At 37.8% G+C, this 17,699-nt stretch overlaps 1 protein-coding gene across 1 annotated transcript in view; it reads right to left on the bottom strand.

Moving 5' to 3' along the window:
* si:ch211-168k14.2 (phospholipase D1) overlaps positions 1-17,699 on the bottom strand; it is a 208,137-nt gene that overhangs the window by 120,341 nt on the left and 70,097 nt on the right. Inside the window, exon 5 of the mRNA XM_051926630.1 lies at positions 10,040-10,160. Within this exon, the coding sequence (XP_051782590.1) occupies positions 10,040-10,160 (121 nt within the window). The remainder of the gene's footprint in view (positions 1-10,039; positions 10,161-17,699) is intronic.

Below are 17,699 nucleotides of genomic sequence, written 5' to 3'. Positions count from 1 at the left end.
GCCTGCTGTCTCAGAGCCACTGGGGTAGCTGGCCTACATAACGGGGGTTAGGAACAACTGGGAAGTGTTGTCCTTGTCCATTGCTCTGCCGCAGATGGAGTTTCCCAAGCTCAGCCCTCAGTGTGCGCCTGTAATGTTGATTTTGTAGATGAGATCCATTGAGTGGTACGGGGCAGCGGGAATTCCTAAATGTGGTACTCAAAGGTCCAACTTGTTCTTGTTAGTTGCCAAATGGCACAAATGTAGCTCCTGGAATAAATTTCACACTTAGTATCAGTAGCACTTGCCATGTACCTGTCATGACTGGAATATGAGTTGCCTGGAGTAAAGCCCCTACCTCTGGTAAGAGGGCTAATAGATATCTTTGTTGGCCTAACTTGAATTATTATTTCACACAAGTGGTTGATTAGTTCAACCCTGTAGAGAAGGCTATTCTCAAACAGCAGGAACTAGTTCAAACCTTAGTAAGGAGATGGCCCTCTGTGTGGATGGACAAACTGGATTGAACTGATCTGTTGTGTTATCACATCCACAATGCTGACCAAGCCCAAGTAAGCCAGACAGTATAAAGAGTATCACAACAGGGAGGGGCAATATTGAAGAGATGGTCGTCATAACCCTAGGAAGACTTTTCCAGTTTAAAGTCATATCCCTTATACTTGAGCATCATTCCAAACAGGTCGAGGAACAGGTATTCAGTGAGCTCCTCAGGAAGATGTGTCTTGTCTATATTGATTACATCATTGTGTTCTCTCTGTCTGTCCAACAAAATTTAAAGGACTTAACAATGGGAAATATAGATTTCTTCATGACCAACTGACCCTTTTTCACTATGTGGTGTCTGAGGATAGGGTCACAGTTAATCCGAGGAAGATCAAGGCTATCGTGGACAACCTAGTATCCCAGCAGGTTAAAAGACTCCAATGTTTCCCAGAGATTGGTCTGTGGTTCCACAAGTTCATCCCAAGGTTCGGAGACATTAAAACTCCATTATTAAGTACAACTATTCCATCACCGAGAATGAGTGTCTTGCTGCCATGTGGGCCATTAGGAAGTGGCACCATTTCCCTGAGGTGTTAATGTCTGAAATCTACTTACCACAGGGCTTTGACCTAGACATTCAGCTTCCAAAAGACTAAGTTTAGGCTAACCAGTTTTTTTCAATGTGTGTTATTAAAAGTGCTGTAAAAACATTGTCCCGGATGTGCTGTCTTGGGTACATGGGCCAGCAGTCATGGTATATGCATTAATGGCCTTGAACCCTTGGCCTGATCATCCCCTGAATATGCAGGGCACAGATCACACTCAAGCAGTATGTTAGGGATCGAGATCGGGCTTGGGGAGCAATCTGACTGCATAAATTATAAGGAACTACAGGGGGCATTATACTGCTACATTAGTACCAATGAAAGGTGAGAACTTTCATTATCAGCTGGTGGTTTATGAAACTCAAGGGGAATATTTCCTTCAGTACAACCGTGGACGTATGAAAACCTTTAATTAAAGATCTTAGAAGTGGCATGGTGGACAACAGTTTACAAGGACATCTTGGTCCCATGTTCAACTTTGTACTGTATGTCCGACGTCTATGTCCTCACTTAGCCCGTCGCCAAAACAACACCAGGGGAATGCCTAGGCATGGACCTAGTGGGATAATTTCAAACTGGAAAGGACAGGAAAACCTTCCTGATGGTGGTTGTGGAGACTATTTTACCTGATGACTGTAGCTATTACCATTGGCTAATTCCACAGATAAGAAGGTGTTCTCCACTATTAAGGACATTGCTACTGATGGGAGCCTGCAGTTTATTAACTCAGTTGTTGGAGACTTCTAGAAGCAGTTGGGGGTGGACCACCATAAGACCACAGCATACTACACCCAGTCTAATCACACTGAATGGATGAACTGGACCTTTTAAACAATGCTTGTATCCTTTTTCAGAGATATCAGAGAATGGACAAAGTAGCTATCTGAACTCTGATTTGCATTGAATACAACAGAGCACAAGATTACAGTTAACACCCCTGTACTGTTACCTGTACTCAGACAGCTTTCCCTTCTGCTAGAATGGATATTTGGTCATTACCCATCCAAACCAGACACGTCATTACCTCAGCAACTTCAGACCTTCTGGTCCATATCACAAACAGTGGAAGAGAGGATGATGGAAACCCAAACCAGACAATTTCTTTGTACAGCCAGAGACACTAGCCTGATCAATTCTCGACTGGTGAGAAAGACTGGATCAGGGCACATTCTCTCAGCAACTCCTCTGAAAAATAAATGGTTTAACTGACTCCTAAATGGTTTGGCCCAGCTACTATTTAAAAAAAAAAATATGTCCACTGGCCTATACAGTATCATGTGAGTGGCCAGGGAGTAGGGAATGCAGCAGAGCTACCTAAAAAGGACTCCAAATCCCAGCAGCCATTGGGATCCTCACCACTGGGCTCTTCTGAGGTTTTGCGCAGGGGGTGCTAAGAAGCTGCCTATTAAGGCAAATGATCTAAAAGGACTCGAAATGGCAGAGAGGAGATTGTGTTTTTTACTGTGTTCACTTTTTCTGTTACTTTTGGATTACAGTTCTGCTCACCAGTGATATTTTCATAATGAAAATGAGAACTAGAGTTAAAAATATTGTTTTTCGTTTTACAAAAATGAGAACTGAAATTAAAGCAAACAGAGAAACTAAAATTAAATAAAAATAAAAATTAGTGATTTGTGAATGAACTCAAACAAGAACAAAAATTGAGTAAAAAAGAAGAAACAGCAATAGCATTTTCGTTTAATCCAGTTCAGTTGTGCAGAGGGGTTGTTTGTAGATCACCCTGAATGTTCAGTTACATTGCGCCATTTACTATGCAGTGATCCTATAACTTGGGCTTACTATAGTCACGTGGCGCAACTTCCGTAAAGGACCGTTGCTTGTTTATTGAGCACATTTAGCTCGTCGGGTTGAAGTAGTAAGTGCTTGTGGTTGACGATAGCGAGTTTTGCACAGATGTTTGCGGGTAGAAAGCGAGGAAGTAACGTGTGCAAATACTTTAATTACAGCGCAGATGATAATAAAAGCAAATGTAGTATGCGAGAAGAAGAAAAGAGTCTCGGAGGTTCCTGCAGTTCCAGCATGATCAGTGCTTAGTGGAAGTCTAGCACTTCTCTGGCACCATGACTGCACTTCACACAGGAACATGCGGTCTCACCTGTCACCATGAAAGTAAAAAAAATAATAATGATAACATAAAATAAAATTGTCCACTGGTCTGTGCTATAAATTTGATTTTCTGTGATTCCAATAATTTTTATAATTTTTATACTCAAAATCGCTGAATTTGTGCATTTCCTGTTCAAATACAGGGGAGAAACGCGAGGTGCGGCGAGACAAGCCTTCACCTCAGACTGCGTGGTCCCTCACACACAGGGGTGATGCATGCAATTGGCACGTGCCTGTTGTTGTCTCTCTGTATGTTGCCAATAAAATGTTTGCACACGCATTTATTATACACCCTGACTTTCCACAGTCTGGCTAATATCTTTCATAAATGTGTGTGACATATCTAGTTTTGCTGATCGAACTTATAAAACCGCAGTGAAAAGGTACAAGGTTGTGATCCTAACATGTGCTTGTTGCTGCTGTTCTTCTACGCAGAAGTTCAAGGCGCCAATAAGTTAGCGATATCAGAAAGTCAAGTGAACTGCAGCAGTCCATTTATTTTTACTTTTTGTTCCGACTGACTGCCAAAAATGGAAGATTAAAAGTTTTTAAACTAAAGGAAAATAAAGAGGACTTTTACAAGAAAGTGACAAAGATTTTCATAGAGAAGTATAGGCGCATGGACTTCATTTACAAATAAAGGTAAGACCATAAACGGTTTTCAATTTTATAAAAATGGGATCAGACTAAGAAAAAAAATCCAATATTTAAAAACTAAATTTTGACCTTAAATAAAATATCCTTTTGTTGAGCAGTCTGTATTAAAATTGATTAAAGCATCAGAATTAAAAGTTTTAAAAAACAACTAAATATTTCAATTAAGGTCAAAATTGAAATTTTTTGTACACATCTCTATATTTTCATTTGTATTGAATGAGTATGAATTGAGAAATTGCAACAGCAAATTTAGATCACATGGAGGGTGCAGAGCAAATGCGTTCTCTCCACTCTCTCTTGCCGCTATTAATGTATCATTCTTTCTTAGATAAATATGTACCTTTCCTATCTGTGTGTACAGAATGCTGATGAAATGTAACCAGTAGTCAATGTGCATGCTGCCAATTGAATAGTGAATAAGCTACCCTTTTGGGTTCATATGTTTGTAAATCTGACTCTGAAGGAGTCAGTGCCTCACCAGTCATGAACGTCACCACACATCAGAAGTATCACACACAAAGAAGTATCGGGTGTGCTTATTGATAATGTTCTTGACATAGTAAATTCGTCATTAGATACGGGGGTCTTCCCAGACTGTCTTAAGACTGCGGTAGTTAAACCCCTACTTAAGAAAAATAATCTCGACCCCTCTTCTCTTGAAAATTATAGACCCATCTCTAACCTGCCTTTCTTAAGTAAAATTCTAGAGAAGGCAGTCATTATGCAGTTAAATGAGCACCTCAATAAACATGCTATTCTTGATAAATTTCAGTCAGGTTTTAGAACAAATCACAGCACAGAAACTGCACTCGTTAAAGTAGTAAATGACTTGCGGGTAAATGCAGACAGAGGCCATTTATCTGTTCTCATCCTCTTAGATTTGAGTGCCGCATTTGACACTATTGATCATAATATTCTTAAGAATCGCCTTAGTCAATGGGTGGGCCTCTCTGGCAGTGTCTTAAACTGGTTTGAATCCTACCTGGCAGGGAGAAAATTCTTTGTTAGTTGTGGTAATTATAACTCAAAGACACATGATATTCTATATGGTGTTCCACAAGGCTCTATCCTGGGTCCGCTGCTCTTCTCAATCTACATGCTTCCATTAGGTCAGATTATCTCGGGACATAACGTGAGCTACCACAGCTATGCTGATGACACACAGCTGTATTTATCAATAGCACCTGATGACCCCAAATCTCTTGATTCGCTAACACAATGTCTAACCTGTATCTCAGAATGGATGAATAGTAACTTTCTCAAATTAAATAAAGAAAAAACCGAAATCTTAGTGATTGGCAATAATGGATACAATGAGGCTATTAGAAATAAACTGGATGCATTAGGATTAAAAGTCAAATCGGAGGTAAAAAGCTTAGGGGTAACCGTTGATTGTAATCTGAATTTTAAATCGCATATTAATAAAATCACTAGGACAGCATTTTTTCACCTAAGGAACATAGCAAAAGTTAGACCTCTTATATCATCGAAAGATGCAGAGAAATTAGTTCATGCGTTTGTCTTTAGTCGGCTAGATTACTGTAATGCACTCCTCTCAGGACTACCCAAAAAAGACATCAATCGTTTGCAGTTAGTGCAGAATGCAGCTGCTAGAATCCTTACCAGGAAAAGAAAATCCGAACACATTTCTCCAGTTTTGATGTCACTACACTGGTTACCTGTGTCATTCAGAATTGACTTTAAAATTCTTATGGTTTATAAAGCTTTAAATAATCTCGCCCCGTCTTATATATCGGAATGTCTGACACCTTATATTCCAAATCGCAACCTCAGATCCTCAACTGAGTGTCTCCTTAGAATTCCAAGAGCAAAACTTAAAAGAAGTGGTGAGGCGGCCTTCTGCTGTTATGCACCTAAAATCTGGAATAGCCTGCCAGTAGGAATTCGCCAGGCTAATACAGTGGAGCACTTTAAAAAACTACTGAAAACACATTACTTTAACATGGCCTTCTCATAACTTCACTGTAATTTAATCCTGACACTCTGTATATCCAATTCATTATAATAACTATTCATTCAAAATCTGTACTAACCCCTACTCTCTCTTCTGTTTTCTTTTCCGGTGTCCTATTGGTGGTGGCTTGTGCCACCACCATCTACCCAAAGCACCATGATGTTCCAACAATGATGGATGGATTAAAAGCCAGAAGTCTGTATAACCATCAGCATCAAGTGACTCCGTGAGAACCCTAACTACAAAGAGGACTATTTCATTTATGTTAGGTAGAATGCCCAAAGGGGACTGGGCGGTCTCGTGGCCTGGAACCCCTACAGATTTTATTTTTTTCTCCAGCCTTTTGGAGTTTTTTTTTGTTTTTTCTGTCCACCCTGGCCATCGGACCTTACTCCTTTCTATGTTAACTAATGTTGTCTTATTTTAATTTCTTATTTGTCTTTTATTCTTCTTTTCTTCATTATGTAAAGCACTTTGAGCTACTTTTTGTATGAAAATGTGCTATATAAATAAATGTTGTTGTTGTTGTTGTTATCACTGCTACAGTACTGGCAGCAGAAATTGTCAATGTACAGTGCAGAGGACCTCGTCTGTGCACCTACATTACAGGCGCTTGTCAAGGGAATATTTTCACTGTGTGGCTATCTGTGCAATGGACATCGTTGCAACATGAACAAATCTGTTGAAATGCGTGCTTGTTTAAAGCTTAACAGCAACATGCTTGCACAGACTGGTTTCTTGGGTTGAAACATTTGATCTTGTTGACTGTACTTATTAGGCCACTTGATCTGTTTGATGATTGATAGTCAAGTTGTGTTTAACGGAATTATGAAATGTGAGTGTATTTTGTTGACTAAAACATAATTTGCATTGAAATATGTGTAGGCTAGCATTTGTGGTCTTGCAACAGAGAAAAACTAAAATTGTACTAATATTATGTAAAAAAGCCAGAACTAAATAAAATAAAAAGTAAAATTTTAAACACAGAACTAAGTAAAAATAAAAATGGTTGACTCTACTGAAAACTAGAACGAAATAAAAATTAAATTAATTTTATTAAATAAAATAAAAACTAAAACTACAATTAATATCAGAACTGAAATATCACTGCTGCTCACCCTCAAGGATTACAGATATTAAAGTATTTGTGTGCACTTTTTCCAAAGTGTTGTTCAGGGGTCTTTGGTGTGTTTGGGGATTCCTGCTGAAGTGTGCTCCTTTCATCAAGAGATTTAATTGGACAGAGACACCATATGGTAGGACAAATGTTTTTCTAAAATACTGTTTGATCACTTGGACATTTATTCATAATCTCCACTTCATCTGGTAATCCAAATTGTGTATGTCCGTTTGTTAGCATTTAGTTAATTGTGTGGTTGTCATTGAATGGTTACCAGGAGAGAGTTTGTGGATAGGTGTGTTTGTTTGTGTTTGTGATGTTCCAACATTGATGGATTAAAAGCCAGAAGTCTGCATGACCATCATCATCAAGTCCTTCTGTGAGAACCTTAAATACAAAGAGGACTATTTCATTTTTGTTAGGTAGAATGCCCAGAGAGGACTGGGCGGTCTCGTGGCCGGGAAACCCTGCAGATTTTATTTTTTTCTCCAGCCGTCTGGAGTTTTTTTTGTTTTTTCTGTCCTCCCAGGCCATCGGACCTTACACTTATTCTATATTAACTAATGTTGTCTTATTTTAATTTCTTACTTTGTCTTTTATTTTTCTTTTCTTCATTATGTAAAGCACTTTCAGCTACTTTTTTGTATGAAAATGTGATATATAAATAAATGTTGTTGTTGTTTGTGTTTATGTGTGTAAGTTATTTGTCAATTGTGTTGCTGCCATCAGATTTATTCAGGTAGGTTATTGCGTACTTGCATTATCTGTATATTTGTTTTGTTGATTATTACTTAACACATTCATCTGGGATTTTACATAAACTCAGTGTGAATTTTTTCTGTGTTTGGGTGTGTGTGTGTTTCAGGCCAGGCTGGGTGTGTTCCTTAATAAAATAAATACATTTCTTTTTATTTTTTGTGAATCTGAGACACCCATGACTGCTACAAATACTGTACATCAAACAGTTTTCCCTATCAGCATTTAATGTATTAAAAATACATATATACAGGGATGTCCTCGGACTTGTAGGACTATGGTAACATATTAGTGCATGCACACAGGACATAGGACCAACAAACCAAAAAATGACTTCATTGACAGAATGTACATATTTGTTTCTGTTGTCACATAGGCGAGTCTGTGGATCACCCTCAGGGCTCGTCTAAGGTATGTGATACAACCCTGGGTTGAAAGGGGGCATCATCGTTAATCACGTCCTCTCCTATTCCTGCCACAGCAACAGGAAGACACCCAGTGAGGGCACCTGAATCCGCCATGGCGGGTCTCCTTCCTATTAGTCTGTGAGCTGAGCAAAACACAAGACAGAGCTCCTGCTTAACTGACCTACTTGAAAGGGACACAAAACCTGAAATCCGATACTGTCTACTTTTTGTGTTCATTCATTTCACTGCCGTTGCGCTCTTATACCTTTCTCATGTACAGTAGTTTTGGTTGAAGTAAATGGGGAGTGCTTCCCAAAGTCGGTCCTGGGGACCCACTGTGGCTGCAGGGTTTTGTTCCAACCAGCTTCTGTTTTTTTATTGAACTCCTGGAATGATTAAGTGAACTGTTATTTCCCAGGTTCTATGTTTTGGGAGAAATATAGAAATTAGAAAACTAAGTTTGGTTAAGTTTATATATATACTAAAATGTACCAGGCAGTTATATGGGAATAATGTATTTTTTTCTTTTTAACAATATTTTCTACTTTTCCACGCATTCTAATTGTTTAATTAATCCATTATTTACTAATTAGTGGGTGTGACGCTAAAGTAGTTGCAGCCTTTGATTATTCAGTGTTGTTTGCCTGGGTGTCTGCTCTGCTTGTTTTTAATTGTCATTAATAAAATACGGGCGGCGCGGTGGTGCAGTGGGTAGCGCTGCTGCCTCGCAGTTGGGAGACCTGCGGACCTGGGTTCACTTCCCGGGTCCTCCCTGTGTGGAGTTTGCATTTTCTCCCCGTGTCTGCGTGGGTTTCCTCCGGGCGCTCCGGTTTCCTCCCACAGTCCAAAGACATGCAGGTTAGGTGGATTGGCGATCCTAAATTGGCCCTAGTGTGTGCATGGTGTGTGGGTGTGTTTGTGTGTGTCCTGCGGTGGGTTGGCACCCTGCCCGGGATTGGTTCCTGCCTTGTGCCCTGTGTTGGCTGGATTTGGCTCCAGCAGACCCCCGTGACCCTGTGTTCGGATTCAGCGGGTTGGATAATGGATGGATGGATTAATAAAATACAATGAAGGGGAAAAACTGCACCGAGGAACGGCAAAATATAATGAGATCAACAAAAGAGAGTTAAGCATTTAAGTCTATAGGAAAAGCAGAACTATTTCTAAATGACTAAAAAATGTAAAAATCATGCTGCTATGCTTTTCTGAATGTAGAATAAGTGAAAAAATAGCAGCTAATTAAATGAAATCAGAGTTATCAGTGTTGTCACTGATTAGGAATCTGGTTGGAACAAAAACCTGCAGTCACAGTGGGTCCCCAGGACTGAGGTTGGGACTGAGATAAGAGATTCCTCGCTCAATCACACTGTTTTGGACATTTAGCTAAACTGGTAGTAATATTACCATAGAAACAACGATCATTTAACAATAATTTTGATAGGCAGCAAATAAACTATCGTATGTTGGCTGGGATTGGCTCCAGCAGACCCCCGTGACCCTGTAGTTAGGATATAGCGGGTTGGATAATGGATGGATGGATGTTTCAAAATTAATTTATTCTATAATGAGTGAATAAGTGTGGTATAACTGCATTAGCACATCACTGTGTAGCTCGATGCATGCTCAATAATCCAGGTAAGGAAATTCTAGAAAGTTGATTCAGTTCATCTGGACATAGTTCTTTTCCAGGGAGATATGTTACATCACTCATCCAAGTGACTTCCTCAGTCTGGAGGAAGAGACTGAGGAAGTCACTTGGATGAGTGATGTAACATATCTCCCTGGAAAAGAACTGTGTCCAGATGAGCTGAATCAACTTTCTAGAATCACTGTGTAGCATTTAATCACATTTCTTTCTTTTCAATAAAGTACAAAGACAATTTGAGATAAACCATTTTTAGGGCATTACTTTTCTGCTGGCCAGCTGCTCTTCCTTCACCATGGCATCTGGTCTTCTCGGTAATGTAGGTATATGCCCACCTTGATAGCTCCTTTTTTGACCTATAAAAGATTGTCTCCTCACTGTATGGCTGAAAGGGAAATAAAAGAAATAAAAGAGCAATATCATGGTAAGTGCTATCATGACAAAGAGCAGATATTCTGAATTAAATATGTAGTTTATACTATATACCTCGTACTGTATGTATAGTGGACTGTAATAATCAGTACTTCAATGCTGAGCTTTAAAGGGCTTCACATTTATATATATATATGTACTCTGTTCTATATTTATATATTTACACATAGATTTAGTTTGTAATTGGACACATATATAAAAATATTTAGTAAACACAAGGAAAGGCATACTTCACATAGAAGACACTGTGAAAATAATGTTTGAGTTGTAAGACAAGTGCCATGTAAAAATCCAGACAAATAGCTCTAAAGCTCAGACACAATATTCTTTAATCTACCCAAGAACTTGTAGGAATTTTCTATTTATAGAAAAGCAGGAAAGAGAAGAAGTGCTAAAGACATCTACACTGTATATTTGACTAATGTTTTGTTGACAGCCTTTCCATAAAGTGTCAAAAATTACAGAAAGCACACTCTTTTGATGACTCTGTGTCTATTAGAGTGGTTTAATGTTGGATTGCTTTCTTTTTGTAGTCCACTATTCAAAACCATGGAATCAAAAACAAAAAGTTCAGAAGACCACAAATATTAAGCCAAATAACATGTTTATTGTGGAAGGGTTTTGAGGATGACACCCCCCCCCAATTCGAACACATCAGATTGGTAGTATCCCATTGTATTTTTAGCTAGGATTCCCATGGCTCAGGATCAGATCTTTGTTTTATGTCACTTTTGTTCATACTTGAGTCATTTATTTATGTTAATGTTACTTTTGTTAATTGTTTACTTTATTCCCAATACTTGTATTTGTGGGAGGTTCCCCAAGAGGCAGGGCCAACTGCCCATCACCATAAAGGTGGGGGGGGGCAACCTACAGTTCCTTGCAGTTCTTTTCGAATGCATTTGGGAGTTTGTGAATGATTATTGTGTATCTTTCTGTGCTTTTTGCTCTGTTCTTGGCTTCTCTTTGGATTTCGTATTGGGACTTTGTTTGCATTGTCTTGTACTGCCTTTGCCTTTTTACCTTTTGTGCTCCATAGAGCTTCTTGTTATTATAGAGGATTTTTGTAAATAAGGAATCTTTTTATATATAAATATTCTATGTTTGCCTTTGTTACAAGCCAGGTTTGACGGTTTATACCTTTAATGGGCATTTTGGGGATATTTTGGGATCTTGTGCTTGTGAACTGTCAAGATTCATAACACATCCACAGTTGTCTCAAATAGTCCTGAAGTGACTGTAGCCCTGATGGCTGCTGTTATATTAGAAGACAATAAATTTCAAAAACCCTTGAAAAATTCAAACAGGCTAAAGGATTAAAGACCAAAAAAATGACTAAGTTGGCAAAGCCAAAAGAGGGAGAGGGGAACTGCTAAAATCCCTAGTACAAATAAGCAAAACCTTAATAATTTAATTTCATTTATTAAATAAAGAAAATAATTCAACCAAAAAACACAAAGGGCACAAAAATTCTCAATAAGAAATAATGTGAAAATTATAAAACAAAAGTATATTTCAAAATAAAACAGTAAACCTAATTTCACAAAGAAGACCACAATACCGAGAGTTATTCAACAACAAAAGACCAAAAAAAGAAGCAGTCAAAAATGGACAAAATGTTTATATTGCTAAATGCATAAAGACACTATTTTGCATATACGCAAACAGTGCTTTCATCTACACAGGGTGTTGTAGAAGTTTTCGTTTTTTTCGATGGTACAAAGTGCTCCATCAGCACATAAACGGTTGCTTGTCTTAATATTAAGATCTGTGCTTGGCTAGGAATTTTAAGCTCCTGGCCTTTAATGGTAGCCTAATTTTACTGGAGTCACACACGTGTGCATGGGAGGCAGCTAAAGGGCCTGAATGAGAGTAATTCCACGCCAGACCAGGGGATGGCGGAGTGCATTACTCATTCTCTCTCTTCTCTGCAGACCAGTTACAGGAAATTTCCACCTGGCACTAATGACGCCACTTCCATTTTCCAACCTCAATGATGCCATTTCTGGTACCAGCCCCAAAGATGACGTTACTTCTGGTCATGGCCTTGATGATGTCACTTCCGGTTCCAGCCCCAATGAGGAAGTCACTTCCGGTCTGTATGACATCACTTTCAGTTCCAGCCCCTATGATGACGTCATTTCCTCAACTCCCGTTTAAAGGCGCCATCTTTGTTCCAGAGAATCAGTTCTGTCTTGGACTCGAACCTGTACAAATTGTACTTGCTTAAACCCAATTTGCAGCCAGAGAATAATATATGGGTGGCTGCCCCAAACCTTTTTGATGTCTCTAGTCATTTCTTGTGACATTGGGTATATGGAGGACCCATGGCAGAAACCCTGCATTTGGAACAAATATCATTTTTGTGTTGGAAGTCTGTAACCACCAGCTCATTTTGGGTCAGCTCCAACTGAATTAACACAACCATTAAATTAACTGGGCCAATAGTGCTAATTGTGGCATATGGTAATATGCAAAACAACCTCTCTTATATTCTCATAATGCCAATGCCGATCAGCTCCTACACAAACAACCTTTTTACTTTTACAGTAATCAGAAGCCAATGACTTTATTTATGGGCAGTGGATTTATTTGTCTGCTCAGTAGTCCTGCTGGCATGATCTTTTTTGTTTTTTTTAAGAGACAGAAGGATGATTTGCTCTGACCACATAAATAACTAAGGAGATAATAAAATCACTATTAGAAACTGCCCACTTTCCCTTATCTTTCCACCTCCACAATCAAGTCTGTGAGTCCTACATACTGTATGTACCAAATTAGAACTTCACAGTTCTAATGCAATTTGATATGAACTTGAAAAAGAGAGATGTTAAAGTCTTATTTTAATACTGCCACTGAGGATTAGAAGTATATAGGCATGTCCTATAGATTACAAAACAACATATTTACGTCAGATTTGTGATGGTCTATATAGATCATATATATGCAAGAGGTTTAAATGTGTAAACTTGTCATTTGTTGAGTTAGTAGGTGCAAAAGCAATACAAGTCATACAAGTCAGTCTGCGTGTTTTGGTGTAAAAGCAAGTAATCAAAATTTAGAGCATTGCATTAACATCAAATTCCATGTGAAGATTGGTAAAGTGCTGTTGAAAGGTTGGGGCTCTTGAATGTGGCATATGGTGAGGATGCTAAGGAGAAGTAAAATGCCTTTGAGTAAAATGAAAGGTTCAAGAAGGGGCGAGAAGATAAGAACGACAACACTAGAAGTAGCTTATCCATCCTGACAATGCCCTAGGCCATGATGTGCTCAGTGTTCATGAATTCCTGGCTAAGAAATCAATTACCAAATTGGAACATCCACCCTTTTCACCTAACTCAGCCACTTGTGATTTCTGTCTTCCCAAAAATAAAAACTGTCATGAAAGGACAAAGACTTTCAGACATTTTTGACATCCAGAGTAACATAAAGGAATTGAAGAATATTTCAGAAACAGCATTCCAGGTATGTTTCCAGCAACGGTGATATCACCTAACTAAATGGATTGCTGTGAATGGAGTTTACTTCAAAAGTGACAGTTGCCACTAGAGCACACATACACATTCATTTCTATACAGGTTCACTCTGGAAATTAAATTGTCATACCTCATATTTCATAGCTTTATTTCCTTGATGCAATCTCAGTATGATTTTGTTTCCCCTGGTACAAATTGCTTTTAATATCAGTGTGTATGAGTCTAGGTCCCATCCAAGGCATAAGCATTCTTTGGACTTTCTGAACTAATGTACACTTTTAAGAAAATCAAAGCACAACTGCAGATGAAAACATCCTAACTACTGGGTTGGCTAGAGGGTTTGTTTTTCTACTAAACTTCTCAGACTCCAAGTGCATGAAGAAGAACTTAATTGGCTTAACATTTTTTACAGCTGATGAACAGATAATTCACAACATTAACAAAAATACTGATCCAGTTTGTATAATGGATACTGTAATGTATACAATATTGTACATAAAGGTTCTACCCTACTTTTAAAGAAGTGATTTTCACTATGGAAACTGCCTAACTGGGTTGTTTTATTGAATTATTTGTGCAGTGATTCACTTAAGAAGTGAAGGTCACTCCCACAATGAAAAGAGAAAAGAAATTCAGAGACACAGTTTATTGGCTGTTTAGCTTTCATTGGGTGTCTAACTGAAAAGGAAAAAACAGGTTATATATAGAGCAGTTGAAGGAAGGAACAAAGCTGGAAATATAAAAGAAGAGAAAGACAAGAGAAGGTGCAAAAAGCATCCATTAAAGAAAACGAAAGAAAACATGAAAAAAATAGTCATAAACTAGCAGTATTAACTAGCAGCAGTCTCTTTTTTTAATTAGTCCACCACCTCTAAATAAATTAATTATATACATGCCCATGCCCAGTCAAGAGTATCATCTGATTTTTGGTGATCAAATGTCTATGTAATTGAAAAGACGCAAAAATAGGAATTAACATTTAGAACCACTTTTGAAAGAAAAAAGGAAGAAATGGCCTTATGAGGAAGATATTAAGAAATATTTAAATAGCAAGGACCACAGATTTTGACAAATCAGGAAATAACATCACACCAAAAATAAAAGACCACAGAACCAAAGTTTCTACCAGTAACCTGCAGTGCACATTCTTACCAAGTAATCATAATTTTGGAGTTGATGACCCAATTATCTGGGATGAAAAAAGCTCAAGAAGGTTCAGGTTGTAAGTGGAAGACCTCCCGAAATTGTCAGAAAACATTCAGTTAAGAACTTTCTATTGAGAGGTTAAGAATGCCTTTACAGCAATGGTACTCAAGAAAACATTGTCCACTATACTGTATATACTGTAAGTAGAGGTAAGAACATAAGGGTGTTAAAAAGGGAAAGATACAGGGTGAGAAATGAATATCAGCAGACAGAATCAAGGAAGATGCATTAGAAATTAAGGACTAGAAGAAGCAATGTGATGGAGGCATTTAAAGATAATGATGGTATTCAGGGTCAGTCACTAGTCTCATAGCAAAGCTTTTATGGGGCATTAGATAAGAGGTATACACATTTAAACTGGGGATTTTTGGAAGAAAGAGTGATATTTTGAAAAAGGTATTTTATTATATAGTGCTGGAGGAAAGAAGGTCACGATGCCAAATTTAATCAAGAAGTGAAAGTTTATAGGCTGCAAAACAGCATATGATATAAAAATTGGTTTTAAATATGGAAAGAAAATAAGCAAAAGCAAAAAGAGAATGGGTAGGAAAACAAGACCATAATGGAAATCTACCTGTATTGAGGACTGACCTTAGCAGGTGGTAACAGAAGAAAAGTAGAAGCAGAAGGAATGAGAAACCTGCATGTTACAGATGGGAACATATGGAGCTCAGAGTTGTCAAGGGTATCTCCAAGGTTACTAATATTCAAAGAAATTAAAAGTGAAAAACAGATGGAACATCCACCAATCATAGGGTCATGGAGTACATCAGTGCCAGTTCAGAAATGTACCGTTTGTCTTCCACTCCAAATCCATGAGATAAGGGGACCATAACTAGGAAGTTGAGATTTTATTTTGAGAGACATTAAGGAGATAAGTAAAAGTAACTGGGGAGAACAAACCTAAGTTCAGCAGGTGAGATATGATACAGTGTTAGCAGGAGAATCAGTCAAATACCAGTTTAGATGAAGGGTGTATACCCAATGGAATAATTTTAAATCTGTCTTGGGTTACAATGGTGTGCTTAATGGAGAGTTTTTCAAGAGAAAATGGGAAAGGAGTGATCGGCATTCAGTCTAACATTTAATAAACAGAAAGAGGAAGTATGGTGTTAACAAAGTGAAGAACAATATTAATTTTATTTCATTTTAATAATAACCAAAAGGAGAAATATGATGAAATATGGGGGATGGAAGAGAGAGATGATGGCAGTGTATATTTAAAGGGAGAAGACTAGATCTGGACCAACAACTTTTATATTTAGAGATTGTTATGGCTCAGTGCTCTCAAAAATGGCAAAGGTGTGGGACTTCCAAAACTGAGCCTGAACTACAGGCCAGAAACGTAACTGGCCAGCCAAAAAATTAGACTCACCCCAGAGGAGCCTAACCCTGGGAAACTGAGTGGTTCTGGTCTGCTAGGCCATAGATAATGAGAGCTTACAAAGTGCTTAGAAATGCCCCAAAATACTGAAATATTTTACAATGGAGAGGAAACACTGGATGTAAGATAAATCCAAAACAAGGTTCTTTATAAAATAAGGTTTATTAACAAAAAATATTAAAACGCTGAAAAGAGAAAAAAGGGCAAAAGGAGTTGCCAGGATGGCAATTTGAAAGTAAACAGAGACAGAAAGACTCAACATAACCAAAAAAATCCAAAGAAACAAAGCAATACTCAGAGAATATCCAACACACCAAAGCACATTCAATAAATTGCAAGGAACCAAATTTCCCAGCATACTTTTAAAGGCTTGGGTTCCTTGTGGCAAGATATTGGTGGCACTGCCTCTTCAAGGTCCACCCACAAAATACAAGGAACATACAGTAGGAGAAAAAGATAATGCATATAGAAACTACAGTGAAAAATAAATTAATAAAATAATAGAATACATTATTAGACAAAAATAAAGAACAATATTAATATAAACAATGGTAATCACTGAATCAAAAATGAACAAAAGAAATATACAAAATTAATTTAAACACAAACCAAGGGAGGAACCGTGGCTTAATAATAACATACAGAGCCAAAAGAATTAAGGATATAGAGAAATCTAAGGAGGCAATGTGAAGAAAAATTGAATGTCATTAGCGTACAAATGTATTTTAGGGGGCATCCTTTACAGTATTTTAAAAAGAATGATGAATTTCAGTTTACAAAGACAAAGGTTAGACTTTCAATAGAAATAATAAGAAGCAAAGAAAGTGAGGGGCTGCCTTGTCTGGCACTTTGATGAAAATGTAAAGGTTGAGATATATCACAAATGGAAAATATGACTGTTATAAAGGATATCTAATTCCATCCCATACCACACCAAACCTAGAGAATGCCAAAGAAAGGCCCAGTTTATACAGTCCAAACCCTTCTCTGAATCTAATGACAGAAGGGCAGCTGGAGAGGGTGAAGCTGGATCTTCATCAGTAATATAAAGCAAATGGCATGTGTAGACTACTGTAGAACAAGACTGTATAAAACTGGCCTGTTCCAAATTAATTAATTTGTGGAAGATGGTCTATAAATACCAGGCATGTTTTGCCCACAGCTTTGCATTTCCATTCATTAAAGAAGTTCAGCATCCATCCAGTAATGCCTAATTTTAATGTAGACAAGCCACCAAGGCTATCAGGAGTGAAAAACTGTTATATTTCAGCCAGGATTCCTCCCTGGCTGGTGTTCAAATTACTTTTTATTGTCATTTTTGTTTATTTTTGATTAGTTTGTTTATGTTAATATTGTTACTTATGCTTATTATTTGCATTATTCTGTATTTTTTTAGTTTTGTGTATTATTTAATTTCCATGTGTCC

This window comes from Erpetoichthys calabaricus, chromosome 4 (assembly GCF_900747795.2).
Source record: "Erpetoichthys calabaricus chromosome 4, fErpCal1.3, whole genome shotgun sequence".
In the NCBI taxonomy this organism is placed as follows: Eukaryota; Metazoa; Chordata; class Cladistia; order Polypteriformes; family Polypteridae; genus Erpetoichthys; species Erpetoichthys calabaricus.
Note: the sequence above shows the minus strand (reverse complement) of the source record. Positions and strands in the feature narration are given on the sequence as shown.